The sequence below is a fragment of the Rhea pennata genome, chromosome 13 (genome assembly GCF_028389875.1).
Source record: "Rhea pennata isolate bPtePen1 chromosome 13, bPtePen1.pri, whole genome shotgun sequence".
NCBI lineage: Eukaryota > Metazoa > Chordata > Aves > Rheiformes > Rheidae > Rhea > Rhea pennata.
The window spans coordinates 266,877-282,267 of NC_084675.1; the positions used below are offsets into that span (position 1 = coordinate 266,877).

The 15,391-nt window shown below is 42.6% G+C and overlaps 1 protein-coding gene across 7 annotated transcripts in view; it reads right to left on the reverse strand.

The window, feature by feature from the left end:
• Positions 1 to 386: 386 nt before the first annotated feature.
• The window catches only part of RANBP10 (RAN binding protein 10), a 77,089-nt gene continuing 62,084 nt past the window's right edge, over positions 387 to 15,391 (reverse strand). For 4 of the 7 annotated variants that reach the window (XM_062586221.1, XM_062586218.1, XM_062586223.1 and 1 more), the window contains 8 exons: positions 9,660 to 9,772; positions 9,108 to 9,216; positions 8,782 to 8,930; positions 6,450 to 6,645; positions 4,927 to 5,084; positions 3,824 to 3,969; positions 3,230 to 3,341; positions 387 to 1,109 (listed from right to left, as the gene is read on the reverse strand). In XM_062586221.1, the coding sequence (XP_062442205.1) occupies positions 979 to 1,109; positions 3,230 to 3,341; positions 3,824 to 3,969; positions 4,927 to 5,084; positions 6,450 to 6,645; positions 8,782 to 8,930; positions 9,108 to 9,216; positions 9,660 to 9,772 (1,114 nt within the window). In that variant the 3' untranslated portion in view covers positions 387 to 978. The remainder of the gene's footprint in view (positions 1,110 to 3,229; positions 3,342 to 3,823; positions 3,970 to 4,926; positions 5,085 to 6,449; positions 6,646 to 8,781; positions 8,931 to 9,107; positions 9,217 to 9,659; positions 9,773 to 15,391) is intronic. The other 3 variants (XM_062586222.1, XM_062586220.1, XM_062586219.1) reach the window with 2 other exon arrangements.

Consider the following 15,391-nt stretch of genomic DNA (forward strand, 5'->3'; position numbering starts at 1 on the left):
AAACTGACAACCCAGTCTGGCAGCACCCATGACTCTTTCTTACAGGCTAACATGACCTGCTCCTACCAATATAGTGGTAGATGATTTCCAGTTAGTCAGCCCTGCCCTTCAGCTGATGTGAGACCTTGATCTACCCCCTTTTTAGAGGGCATGACATGCTTTAACATTGTAGCTGTTAACAAGGACTACACAAGCAATGTCAAGATTTCTCCCACATGCAAAGTTTTGAGAGTCCTGTGCTCTTAGCGAGGCTTGTACCTTGAAAGACCAAGCTCCTCCAATTCCCATCACTAGCATGACAGGACACAACTCACCAGGTCTCCTGGGGTGACGTATGATGTGTGTGGCTGAAACTGGGGCTGTGGGCAATAAATACATCCATGACCTTGTGGAGGTGGAAGAGACCTTTTTAATAAACAGGATTCAAATAAAAAAAAAAATCCCTCCAATCTGCCACTGCAAGAACAGTTCAGGCAATTAGTACAGAAGATGATGCTGTATGTGCACAGATGGAGGGAGAAGGGAAGAAAAGAACAAGCTGTCACCAACTTGATAAGCTTCCTCAGTGTATCAGCAGAAACCAGCTCAGCAAACTCTCCAGATAAAATACTGGTGGATCCATCATAAACAACTCAAATCAAAATAAAGAGAAATCCCTACATCGGAAGCGCTATATTAGAATAATCAGCAAAATACTGAATGCTGCTGGAGCCACAGCAATAGCAGGGAGACAGATAAAATCTGCCAGTTACTCCCGGGGTCAGGAACAGCTATGTAGTGAGGAAACAACTCAATCCTTTCACAGGCTCTGTGTGTGTGTGTGTGTGTGTGTGTGTGTGTGCGCGCATATGCACATGCATGCTGGAGGAGCTGTTCGTGGCCAGGGAGGTCAGGCTGTAGACGAGATGGTGTTGTAGTGGCAGCAACGGAGGGTGAAGGGCAGCACTCAGGGACGTCAACTCCATCTTGCTCTGGTGGCTAGTGCAAATAGTCATCTACTCTGGCAAAGGAGCAGGAGCCCAAGCCCACACGAGCCATGAGCCGCAAGCATTCCGAGGCCTGGCCCAGGGCAAGCATCAGTGGGGGCTGCTTTGGCAGGTTCTGAGATTCTGTGGGGGCAAAAAAAAAAAAAAGAGATCTGTTCAGAAGAGGCACCTTGGCTGCATGGCTGCTCATTAGCACATGGGTCCCTCTACATCCCACACGGGCACCAAGCAGAGCATCCCCACCAGGATGCACTGGTTCTGGAGGAAAGTTATTCCTGAGTAAAGCTGGGGCACACTGATGCTCCTCCACAAACCCTACACAGGCTTGCCCACCCAGGACATGTCCCACCTGGGGCCACAGCTCAACAGGATCTTTGAAAAGAGTTACTGTGGGGGCCAGAACAAGAAAAAAAGCAATGCAGCTTCTGCTGCCTCAGTGTCTGAAAGAAAATCCTCCAAGTCTGAGAGAATAGAACTTAGAAGAGGAAGGAAAGACAGGAGTACTTGGCCCCAAGTACTGAAGTTGCCTCTCCCTCTCCCATTTGTCCAGGTCTAGGCTATAGTCCAAGACCCAGAAAACTCTATGGTCACAACTTCTTTTCAACTTCATGTTTGCTACACATCCTCAGATGAGCTAGACGAGGCACCTCGTGACCTGTGTGACAAAGCATGTCCAGACACCAAATCCAGCCACCAGCCACCCTGCAGGACAGCTGGCCATGCTGACCATCAGGAAAAGGAACACTCCTCCCCAAATCATATCATTTCTACTCCTTTATTAATACAGAGCACGAATCTTCACAGATTTGCTCATCAAGCTCTTCCTTCCCCCAGAGGACAAACTCTAACTCTCCTTCTTGCACACTCAATATGAGGCACACAAATCCACCAGAAAAGAGGTCATTCAAACATGGGTTTATGAGACAAAGAAGCTGACAAGTAGAGAGTGTTTGGCCAGCTGTGGGTGGATTGAGCTAAACACAGCTGGGAAATGTCCTGTGAAGTCACATGAGCAATGATAGGACATGGGCAGGGTCTGGGGACAGGACCCATGGGACTGGCTGGAAAGAAACAATCCCTTTCTTGCAGCCTGGTGCAGGTCATAATCTTATTATTAATATACTCATTTTTCCACCAAGGGCTTTTCTACAGCTGCTGAAGATGGCAGGAGGGTCAGCAATAACATAGAGCTCATTGATCACAAGAATAAAACTTCCATTGGGGGAAAACTGCTGCTTTTAGTACACCAGGCTCCCTGTAGGAGAGTAATGACAAAGGCTGTTTTGTCAAACACCATGCTTGTCGTAAGTAAAATGGAAGAGCAGGCATAAACAGCCAACTCTGACAATACCGAAGAGGGCAAGGGACTGCTCAAACTTGTATCCAACCATGGCCCATCTAGCTACACAAAGAACAAAGCTCATCAGAAAAAGAGCAGCTGTCTCACTAGCTGAAGAAAACCACACTATAGACAGTTTTCAACACAGAGCACAGTCCTCTCAACACAATTAAAACCAGAAGGGAAAGAGCAACATGGCTGGATTATCAACACAGTGCTGGTTCCAACATGGAACACTAGCAGCAATGCTCTGAGCTCCAACAGACATACCACATGATGGAAATGTGCAAAGACTAGGCTGGAAGGGAAGACAGACCCTACATAACGTTTAACTCTGCATAATCAGAAAGAGCTCGAAGTAACTGGAATTCATGTCCTCCTCGGCTTTAGGGCCAACACTAAAGAAAACCTACTTCACTTATGAGCCACTACAATAGAGCAACTGCATTCCTTATCAGAGAGCAGGAAGATATCAGGACAGCTCTCTGACAACTCAAGCAACCTAGAAAGAGGCCTTGCTCACATCAGCAAACTGATTCAGATGGATTCAAAGCAAGAAGGAAGAGGAGCAGAAAATGCATTGAGGAAATCTTGGCTTCTTCAGTAAGCATAGGATGAAACTGCTGAGGAGAATCCTCAGAAACAGCACTGAGGAAGAGTCAAGGAAAGGAGCCAAAAGGAGATCAGATCAGGAGCATTTGTTCTGTAGAGGCTTCCCTCCAGCCTGTCTTCCTACATCACTACCCTCCTGGCTGTTTCAGTCCCCAACAATTGAAAGAGAGGCAAAAGCTAAAGACAAATATTTCCAAAGTTTTCATAATACTCAAAGGCTTGCCTGCCACAGGACAGCCTCTGAGAGCTGGTATGTCCCGTACGTAGCACTCACATAGAAGCCAGATCTTACCCAATATAGCACTATTAAGAGCAGCACACACAGGTTCCCTCTGTATTGGGTCCAGCTGTTGACCAACAGGGCAGTTCCAAGGATCAGAGTAAGCTAACAAGCTAAATGCATCCTGTGAGAGAGAACAAAAAGGCACAGTAAGGTCACATATGATGCAAATACACAGAAAAAACACCAGATCTGTCAGCCAAGGCACCTCCTGCAACCACCAAGGTGACAGGTGCCTATCTTCTGAAAAGAAATGGCCCTTTTCCTCTTGGCAGCATCTGCCCACTAGGTCATCAAGAGAGTGGATCAAGAGAGTGTCCTCTCTACCTCGCAAGAGAGTCAGGACAGGAAAGCAGATGGAATTTCACCTGGAGAGAAGCACGCAGTTGCCTCAAGAAGGCAGGCAGGAGCTGCACTTCCTCTCTCCTGCACTGAGAACTGGGTCTAGATGCTTCATGTTAACTCAGTTTGACCTCCTAATTCCCACACTGGCTCCCTCCTCTTCTCCAGATGCATTAGTAGGCACCACCTATAGGTCTACAAGGGAAGCTACAACTCCAGTCTTAGCCCAGAGAACTGCTGTGATGCAGCCTATAGCTCACTTACCTGAAGCATCTTTTTGTGCATTGTATTCTTCCCATATTCTCTACAAAGCTGCTCGCTCAGCGTCTGCAGCTCCCGTCCAAACTGGATCATTCGTTCTGTGGCAGCATGGTTCCCTCCACAAAGTTGTCTCTGAGGGCAGTTGTCTTCTAGAGGAAAGACAGTAGAGAATCGTCTCTCATTCCCCACCTTTGCTCACTCTGTGTCATGCTGCTCTATTCTTAGCCATAAATTGCTCCCCCTTCATGAGCAGACAGGTGCTCCTTGTTCTAAATTCATGCATTTATGCAAGTGGAAGTTTTGGGGTTTTTTTAAGTCATGCGCCACAAGAGCCAGAAGGGTTTTTTATGGCATCTGTTTGGTACATGGCAAAACTTGAACTCAGTTTGTTTAATGGTCAAGGACTGTCCTCAAATCAAGTCTTCTAATAAAGTCACTGGAGGTTGCTACTCTAGCTCTGTTGCCTTTATATGTGTGTAATACAGCACATACAACACCCAAATCCCTGGTCTAACAAATGCTGGACTCTAAAAACTTTCTGTCCTAGATACCCACAATACCAGCTTCCCAGTGTCAGCTAGCCACAGGACGCATCGGAAGTGGACGAATTCCCAGTTTCAGAGGGAGTGCAACTGAGATATCCTCTCCCTCTCAGCTAAAGCACTCACAAACAGGACAGTCATAGATGACTGTGATTTGACCACACTGTGTTGGGGACATTTTGAAATGGGGAATCAGACAGCTTTTCATAGCTTAATTCTTTTCCTCTGCTGGTAGAACCACCAAGACTACTCTGGGCTGGAATTCATGACCAGTACTAAACAAACCTTTGACTCCTGTTGATTCCCCTGTTCCACAACAACATCAGAGCTTCTCTGAGACTACAAAAATCCAAATCTAGTTTTAATTCTAAGACAGATTCACGTTCCCTGTGAGTTAGATATCTTGAGAACTTCATTCACCCGGGCTGCGAAAGAGACCCAAAAGGTCCCCTTCATACAATCCAATCATATCTTTAATTCCTGATACCAGCTCTTTCTATTACCCTTTACCCCTTCAACTTTCTGTGCAACAGGGCAACAGAGATCCTGCCTGTTAGGCCCTACCCATGCTGGATTCATCTGTCTGTAGGATTTCTTCATGTTTGTAGGTGCCATTCATTATCCTGGTGGATGAGTTTTCCAGGACTCCATTGGGGTAATGCTCAGCCTCCATTTCCATCTCACTGTCACTGAGGTAAAAGAAGGAAAGAAAGGCCAGATGTCTAAATTAGAAAGGAAAGAAATGAAGAGCTCAGATGACAAATGATGCCCAGCAATAGACAGTAAACCAAATCAGGTGCCAGACAGATTGCAGAGAACAAGATAGTCTAACTCAGTATAGCAAAACTTGTTGCGGACTTCAGGAGGCACCTTATGAAACAGGTTTCTATTCTGAAAATGCATATCATAATGACAAGTGCAGAGTGCTTATAAACTTTCATTTCAGGAAGCAGTCACCTCTGGAGCAGTGAATAGCAGCCAGACAACAGATAACATACTAAACAAACAGGAGAGAAATCTTGGCTGAAGATAGCATGATAAGCCATCAACCCTTACAAAAAGGGCAACACAGAACATATAAGGATTCTAGGTTTAAATACTGAAGACAGTTATCTGCATGAGATTGCTGATTAACTCAAAACTGAATGATAAGACAATCTTGCTGTAACTTGGGCTCCACATTTCAAAAACACTCAGCATAAATCCAGCATTACCAGATGATTCTGGAAGGCAGTTCGTTGAGCCCAAACAGGTGTTTCTCACTCAGTTACATGCAGTATGCCTCTTGGGAGATCAAGATAGAGACTACAAATTGTCCTGCAAACTGTTCAGTGCAATACAGAAAGAGTAAATGCCAGCTGCAACTAGCAAGAGACCCTACTAATTACAAAGACTTCCTCTGCTCCAGTTAGCCCCCAGACAGCTCTGCAACAGCAACCTGAAAAGTGAGCCCAAAGGGAGCTCAGTTCTCATCACTTCTTCATATACTCCACACTCCAGTAAATGCAGCAGTAATTATCCTCTGCTCTCCTTGGACTGCCTACAGCTTCTTGGAGAAGAGAGGCTAAGTCTGATCTGCTGTCACAAATATGCAACAAATTACCACTGGTTCAGAAGCTCGCCTCAAAGCAATTGGGCAACAAATAGAGGTAGTCCAGGAAAACCACTCAAGAAGAGGACAATTCTCAAATCCTGTAATCACTTGAGCAGTTCCTTCACCTTCTAAAGGGCAGGTGAGCTAAACATCAGCATAATCCACCAGCTGCTGCATCAGCAACACAAACAGACAGAGCTCCTGGGCAAACCATCGTGTGGGGCACTGATGGCATCAGTTCAATAGGACAGCTTGGTGTTTGAACCAAGAGCATCCTTATTATTCCTTATGAGATAGCCTCCACAGCCCAAGCCAGAACAGGGAACAGAGACAGACCTGTCTCTGCTTGGAGCGGGGACCTTGTAGTGACAAAGTATTACTCTGCTGTTCAGAAAAGCAGGGCAGATGCCCTGATGGCTTTTCAAAAAGCAGACTGAGTTGTTTCCCACCATTTCACCCACTTCAGGTATCAACAAAGAAAGTAAAAAAATACCTGGTTTCTTGGTTACTCGTACTACTATGCTGCTGAGATTTGGTAGAATCTGTAGAATTGGACTCAGAGTAGTTCACAGATGAGGGGGAAGATGAAGAGGAAGATGAAGACGATGAACTCAGTGCTTGGTATTTACTACAGCTCTGTTTGATTTTTGTGGACAAGACTCCATTGCTACAGGTTGGACTATCTGCTCCTAAAAGCCAAGAAGGAAGGGAAAAATGAGACCAGACTGATTATATCACTCTACTGTGAAGTCAGCAATTTAGCAAGAGAAGACAGCCCCAAAGGAAGCAAAGTAAGACTGCAGATCTTAATTTAAGATTCATCCTTATTCAATTTAATGGTATTCAATTAACCCATAGTGCACCAGCAACATCTGAGCTTAAGCAAGCATAAGAAATTGATAAGAGATCAGCAGAACCAGCTCAGAAAAACACAGAAATCATTGCTGAAATATGAAGTGCAAATCTCATGTTTACAAACTCTTTTCTTCTCTCATAAACCCAAGTTTTCCTCCTTACAATGAAACTGCAAAGGGAGAAAACTGGGCCACAAGGAGGACGCTAAAAGCAGAAGAACTTTCCAGGCCTTTCACAACTCACCTTACATTAGGGATACACTTGATTTACACAGTACTCAGCAGTTAACAACAATTCTTTTAAAATCACAGGCTGACCCTCTTCATTCAGCAGTAACCAACATCACTGAAAGGCAAGTCAGGCTTGAAATCTGATCTAATCCCACATGCAACATGTACCTATCAAGCTGTGGAATTCCCTGCCACAGGACACAAAATAAACTTTCGGTAGTTACTGCATGTTTTGCACAGATTCAAAAACGGCTAGCTAAATTTACATAGGCTACTAAAAGCCAAGACAACTGCCAATCACTAGAAGCTCGAAGAATATTTTGGAAAAACATCACTAATGGCTTGCCCTGATCCTTAGGCAACCAATATTGAGTACAGGATACTACACTAGATGATCCAACCTGGCACAGCTGTTTCTCCAGGACTGACAGTGTTAGATTCAAGTTCATCAGCTGATTCCACAGTTAGATTTATAGCTTGGGAATTTATTCATATTTTTATCATTGCAAAACACAACACACTCACACAACACATGTCATTTTGTATATTTCAATGACAGAAAAAAACATGCAGCAGATTGCGCACAACAGCCCTGTTTATTCTTTGAAACATCGACTGAAGAAAATATCATTATCTCGAAAGCACAAAGTTCTGACAGGGAGAGCTGTGGAAGTCTGTGTCCAGCTTATGAAGACAAACGTACATGAATGCTGCCTTGCCTTTGCAGCTATTCTTATGTAAGCATTTCTCGGTTGAAAATATATATTATCAAGAGGTTCTACAGGCACATGCAGTTAGCTCCATCTACAGACATTCTGACTACCTAGTCAAAGAAATGTAGCAATGGTTTCTGCAACACAATATAGGAAAATAAAGATACTGGTTTGGGAAGGTGACAGCTTGGAGGTACTTCAATAATCATCTTCCTTTCCCTTAAATGTTTGTATAGTTTGCATATCCAGAGCTTTTCACAGATAGCAGCAGAAGTACAAGTAAACATACTTAGAAGACTGCAAGTAGCTCAAGGATCAGTGAAGTCACACAAAATGTTGTCAGGGGCTCCCCAGGTCAGACTGCTTAGCCCATTCTGTCTTCAAAGCCTGAATCAGCAATTACCTAGCAAACATACTTTGTGTCTCCTTGTTCACTTTGCTCTTCCTGCTTCAGCTCCTAAAGTTTTATTCCCCAAATTGCAAAGAGTTGATGTTTCAGAATTGGGTTTTGCAGGAATAGAATCGTTCCCTTTTCACATGTCCAGAGCTTGTAAGATATGGTCCATGGGAGAAGGACCTCTTATGCAAGACATCCCACTAACTTTTTTGCCCAGTGGGCCACAACAGTGCATATTCTGTTCAGACTGAGGAGGTGGTGGCAGTTCTTCAGATCGAAAGGCCTCTATACAAAAACAATTCTCTCTTGCAGACCTCAAGGTACAGGAGACAGGCTTCTTTTCCAGGCTTCTGCTTACAGTTCTGTGAAACACTGAGTCACATGATAGCTACACTAGAAAACTGCCTTTAAAATCTGCTCTGCAGACAATTGTTTGTGGAGAGTAACTAATGCAAGACCAATTCCATAACAGCATAGACACACCTATGATAACAGTATGACATTTCAGCTAGTAATCAGAAAAATGGGGAGTATTTCACAGAAAAATGCACAAAAAGTAGCAGGTGATTATACAGCAGCCCATCTTTAGCACTCACTCCTCTCACCAGGAGATAGAGGAAAAACACTTACCAGTACTATGAACATGTGAGTTGTTTGATCCACGTCTAGGACTTAAATTGGGGGACCCGGGGTAACTGTCCTGGGATCTGGGGCTGCGGGCACTGAAACAACGTACTTCACTGTCTGTTCCATTCACCATCTCCACAAATTGCCGACACCTGATTTCATAGGAAGGAAGAAAGAAAAAAGGGAGCATGAAAGCCAGGATGCTCTCCAATGATGTCTCCTTAGTTACTGCTTGCAGAAGTCCCATACACTGGATAGGAATTAAATTTCTTGGCCTTAGAAAATGCCTTTGTATTGTGAGTAGGAAGTATAAGGCTATTCATACTTACTTTAACATGAAGAGGAGGTTGGGATTATGTTCTAGGAGGCCAGGATAGAGTTGTTGGGTGGCTTCTATAGCCTCTCCCACCCTGCCAGCTAATACTAGCTTCTGTATTCCTGAAAGCAAAAGGAAAGCAAATGACCCACAAGACAGACCAACAAGAATGGCCAGAGCAGTTACAGAAAGAAGTTCTCGCATAGCTCCCCACTTACAGCCCTTGTGCAAGGACTACGGAGAACTGAGTGACCTCCACATTTTGTTTATGATGCACTAAGAGGAGAAAAAAAATGTGAAAATGAGGAAGAATCTGCTAGTACTCTCATTGGATCTGGGGATTAAACTACAGCATGGGATTGTTTCCCCACTCTCTGTATCTCCATGTAAAACATAATTTTACCATCAAAACTATGTTTCTGTAATTCCCATCATGTTCCAACAGAAATAAATTGACCTAGCCACTTTCACTTCTAGATCTCCTGTGGTTACAGCACCACAGAGTCCTGAAGGTAATGTGTAGTCAGCATGCTACACTTTGGGAACAGCTGCCCAAGAGACTTACTTTGTCTATTCTTTATTGAGGTCTGCTCTTCCTGGATTGTAGTGTCTGTTATTCTGGCAAAGGCAGCTGCTGTTGAACAGTACCCATGATGAACCAAATAGGAAGAAACCATACTAGAAAATAAAAAAATATAAACAGAAGTACAGGCATTAGTAAAATACGGTAACCAGACTGGAGAAAAAAACATCAATATGACAGAAGTTGCAATTTCAGTGACCAAACTCTGACATAATCAGGATTCTACTTTGGGGTCTAGACAGTGCTACAGTGCTAATCTACAAGATTGGCAACTGACGACAATAAGCAAAAAAAATAATAATAAAAAAGTCCTCATAACATACAATACATAGAAAACAGACAGTACTTATATAATTACCGCTGTCCAAGAGTATTTGGGAGAGATCTGCACTGTGTTACTGCCAGCAACCTGTTAGCAACAGAGATGCAGATTCCTCCTCCCATACAAACAGGAAATTCAAAACTCAGAGATGTTTATGGTTTTCAGGTAGATCTGGAAAAAGTTTTCTGGTGCTGAATCACTTTCCTTTTATCACTTGTTTTGTCAGCAATTATTCAATTGATAATTGAATCTGCTTATGAATTCTACACATTCACAGACCTTTTCATCTGCTTATTTACAAGGAGTGGACTGTAAATTTACAAGGAGTGGACTGTTAGCATTGCTTTTAAAACATGAACACGTTTTAAAGTTGTGTTTCCATAAAATGTTAAGTGGAGGAAAAAAAGGAAATCATTGTCAGAAAATTAACACAACAATATGTCTTTCTGAATAGCCAATCTCTGAAGCATTTACTTCAGTGTCTTCTCAGGATATGTCAGGTAAATGTTAATGCTAACTGGGCTTCAATGAAACCTGAAATCCCAGTGTTTCAAAGCTTCTAGTGATTAATCCCAAAATAGACTTTTAACAGTGAAGCTCGTATATATTCAGCCCAGTCAGGAAGTGGTTCCAAACACAGGCTTGGTCATTTCAATACAGAAAAGAAGTATTTTAGGAGTCTGCAATAACTTCCAAGTGTCTAACACTGCAAGCAGGTTTCCAATTTTTAAAACTTGCCCAGGAATCACTGCAGAACTGTTTCTGATCACTGTCTGTACAAGACATGCCCTTTGCAAATCTTCTTATTCCAAGATGCACCCACATACAGATGTAGTACAGTATAAACAGGCTTGATAGAACACACACGTCTCACTGTCAAGCACAGCAACCAGATGGCCCTGGTGCAGCTAGGCTGAAGCACTGAGCATACCAATCCAGGCTGGCAAGAACTGGCCAGGAAAGGCCAACATTCATTTCAGTTTAAGTCAGCAGCCAGAGTCAGGGGCTCACTGCTGCATGGATTTAAATGTTCTACAAAGCCATGGGAAAACTGAGTTCCTCCCTGTGGTCCTTCTGTCCCTAGTATCACAGAAAAGTCCTCTGTGTTGGTACAGAGCAGTGTAATAAGCTGGTCAAGATTTTCAGCAATGACTTATCAGTTGGATTAGTCAACTACTTACTATAGCAAAATGTTGTATACTCTCTATTCGGTAGCATTTTTGCATCTGAGGATACCTCTCCTGAAGTTCTAGGGGAACATTATTGCTCTCCAATGTCAGCTACGTGACACGTTCATGCAGACAAAAACACCTTCCAGAAACCCATGATGTCCTGTGATTCGTCTTTTGTCCCAGACAGTTGAACTAATCAAAGGCAAAAGTAATAGCTTTTACCATATAGGAACCATACTTGTAATTTCGGCACTTCTGCTCTCAAGATATTCCAACAGCACCAATCTGTGTGCTGCATCTACTGGTGATTCTCTGCCACCACCATGACCTCTCTGGCTGAGAGAGACTTAAACTGTCTATTGCTTTTCTTCTACAAAGCAAAATTGACTGCACACTTCTCTATATACATTAGGTACATCTCTCCTCCTTCTGGCATGCAATCATTTAGACTCTCAAATGAACAATGTTGAATCCTCCTGCATTACCAGAAATAGGGATTCATGCAGTTCCTTCTCCCACAGTCAACCCTACTAGCTGATCTCAAGTTTCATATGACTCCTACCTGGATTCTTCATGGTAAGACCTAAAAAGATTAGAGCTCCTACAAGACTATAAGAAAGAAAACTAGTTGTCCATTTGTCTCCCTTTCGAGGTTTGAAGCACTTAATCAGCCTCTCTTGCGATGGCTTATCTAGAAGCACAACACAGATCAAAAATGATGCTACAATAATTCTTCCTCTTCCCTCAAGAGAGGCATTCCCTATAGCAAGTTTTCCCTAGAGACAGCTTCTCTAAGATTAAGCCTTTCAGGATTTGTCAGGGAGGAAAATCTTTGAAGGGAAGGTGAGTCTACTCATGATGCTTAATTGCAGAGTTACAGAACAAGTAAGATGCAAACAATCCTACCAAAGCCACAAGACAGACAATATTGGCCTAAAAGCTCTAAAGATGAAACAGCTAGACTGCTAACATGAGGTATAAGCCCCATGTTAAAATTGCTTAAAACTGCCTAGGAAGAGGAGGAAGATGTAAAACATAATGCTGATTTTTAGAAATAATCCCAAAGGAGATATGAAGAGCATCAGCAACCACTACAACTCCAGCACACAGTCTACACTGGTCCTACTGCAGCAGAAGGTGAAATTTTGAAAAGGAATCAGGAAATACATAGAATACAGATCTGGCTGGTACAGACTACTTCGTTGTCCAAAGGTATTTTGCAGAATCTTTCAGCAAAGGCTCTCAAAAACACTATGCTACTATGTGATAGGATGGAAGGTCCTAACACAGCTAAATACTCAGTTAAATAATAAAACGAGAAAAAAAATGGTTAGTTTTCCCAGGGAGGGAAAATGTTGGAGTCCCACAAGAACCTATGCTATTGACATATTCATAAAACAAAGCTAGATGGACCAGTACTCTGACCCAGTATAGGTGGTTTGATGTTCCAAAATGCAGGGTGTGTACTTTTCACTGAATAAGGTGCATTTTGTGCCCTAAGAACTAAGCATTTAAGTGTTTCCATTGAAATATCAATGAAGCTCTTCACTGTTTTGTTCTCTCTCTCTCCTCCCCCCCCCCCTTTTTTTTGGAGGGGGGGGAGAGGGGGAAAGAAGGAGTGCTAAGCAATCTTTCCAAAGGCAGATCCTTAACTCTCTCCACAGCCTGTCAAGATGTTTTACGGAAAGCGTAATGACCTCATACAGACAACAATCTAGTATGTCAGAACGTTAAGACTCTAAGCGCATCCACGCTGAACAAGAACCAATCATCCAGTTAGCCCAATATCTTGTAACCTTCCAACTAGCAAAAAGAAATGCCTAGAATAAAATAAAGGAACAAAGACTTGTATGAAACAATATTTCTCCACAAAATCCTTCCAGCTTCCCTGATTTGCCAGAGACTTTGTCCTACAGGTGGTATCTCTAGTCGTGACAGCCCCTGATAGATTTTTCTTTTACTAACCTGTCCAGCCACTTTTTGAATTTGTGTAGTTTTCACAGTATTCAGTGGTAGAGAATCTTGCAGCTTTAAGTAATTGCTATACGAAAAAAAGTCCTTTAGCTTATTCTGAACTTGCCATCTTGTTAACTTAATTTGATGCCCTTTAGTCCTTGCACTAGGAAAAAGAGTTTGGTTCCTCTGTCACCTTCTCCAGGCTATTCAAGACTTTTGGTAAACCTCTGAACTACCCCTCAAAACCATCTCCTTCCAATGCCAAGGGACAGTATAATTGTCTTTTGCCTAACAGTCATTCCATACCTTTGCAAATTCTGTTTTTCTCCATGCTTTTTTCCCCTCTACTAGGTACTTCTGGAGATTAAAGAACCCAAACATCATAGAGTATTCAAATTAGGGGTACTCCACAGTTACATAGTTCACACTGTAACACAGTTACAAGATGGTTTTTGTCCTCTATTTTTCCCCTTATAAATCCTAGTATTCCATTTTTTCTGCTCACTACCAAAAAATGAGCTGATATTTGAATGCAATAATTCATCATAACCCAAAGATCTCACTCCTGAAGAGTCACAGTCAGTTCAAAGCCCATTGTCAGTCTATCTGTAAAGTTACAATTCATTCCACCCATATGCACTGATCTCCTTCTATTGTGCAGACTCTGCCATCTCACTGCCTGATCACACTGATCACTCACCTTTGGAAGGTCACTCCTCTCAACAATCTTTCACTTTGCTAGCCTCGGTATCTTCAAACTGTGTCATTTGACTGTTCAATGCCTTCTCCAACTCATCTCTGAATGTGCTTAACAGTACAGACACCAACACACATCCAAGCAGAACTCTATGGCCACTCTGAGAATCTCTCTCTCTCTCTCCGCTCTTTTTAACAACTCTTTCTTTATCCACATCAGGATAGTTCCCCCCAATCTCCATAGCAAGGGAATATCCCAAAAGTCTTTTGGACTTCCAAGACAAAGACAGCAGCCCAAGAACCTTATCTACAGGTCTGCCGGCTCCCCTTCATAAAGGTCACATCCTATTTCTCCATGCGCTCAGAAAACATACCCTCAGTAGCATCCCTACAAATTTATCCAAGACAGACATTGAGTTTCTCTCAGCCCACTGCTCGCTGCTTCTCTTCTGAAACTCTTCATGAAACATGACATCACATGCAACACCTTCTCCTCCTCTTGGACAAAGGTTTCTCCAGAGAGAAACTTCATTCCACAGCCAGAAGCTCACCTTCAATCCCAAACATATCCTCTGTCGAGTCCCTCAGAAAGAAGGGTGCCAGCATGACAAATTATCCTTTTTCTGCCACACTAAACACACAGGCAAAGAATTCATTTAACTTCTCTGTTGTGGTCTTACCTTCCCCAAGGTATATACCTTCCCCTTTTTATACTTCAATTCTCTGTTGGCCTACAGACTCTCCTACAGGCTCCTAATTTGCTTGAAAACAGGTATTAGTATTAGGTGTTCTTCAGAGTCTTTGTTGGTCAGCCTAATTATCTGCAAATGACTAATACAAGACTGGCAGAAAACAAGAATGGTCACATCGATCCAATTGTTACTGCATGTAAGTCTCCTGGAGGAGATAGTGACAAGCGTTTAGGGAAAGAATATAGTAAAAAGGGCAGAAAGTTATCTGTGGTAATTAAATAGCAGTAATCAGCAGTTCACTGAGCTGAGACAGAGTAATAGCTACAAATTCGGGGGGGGGGGTAAAATATAACAACGGAACAGCCTCCATGAATTAGTGTGAATGTTTCAATGTGTATCTTTTAAAATTTATTTATTCTTAGACCACTATAATTTCCTGCAGCAGGAAGTCCCACACTTTAATCATGTGCTTTGTGAAGATTTGTGAAGAAGTATTTAATTTTCTTAAAAAAAAAAAAAAAAAAAAAAAAAAAAGAGAGAAAGAAAAGCCCAGAGATCTTTGTTCTCTAATTCTTGTTTTGAGAAACAGTGAATAATCACTCTTGTCTCACTCTTCAGGGCATAAATGACTGACACACAAATACTGTCCATCTCCCTCAGTTACCTCCTCCAGGCTGTGGAGCCTTATTCCGCATTGTCTTTATTCAAACTGAAGATACTCTTGACCCTTGATAATTCTTGTCTTGACTGAACCTGCTATAGTCCTCTCAATCCTCTTGGAATGGGATGATCAGAGATGGCATTCAGGATTCAGAAAAGTATAAAGGGCCACTATTGTGTTTTCAGTTTGGCTTAGTCTGACAGCCTTTGATTTAG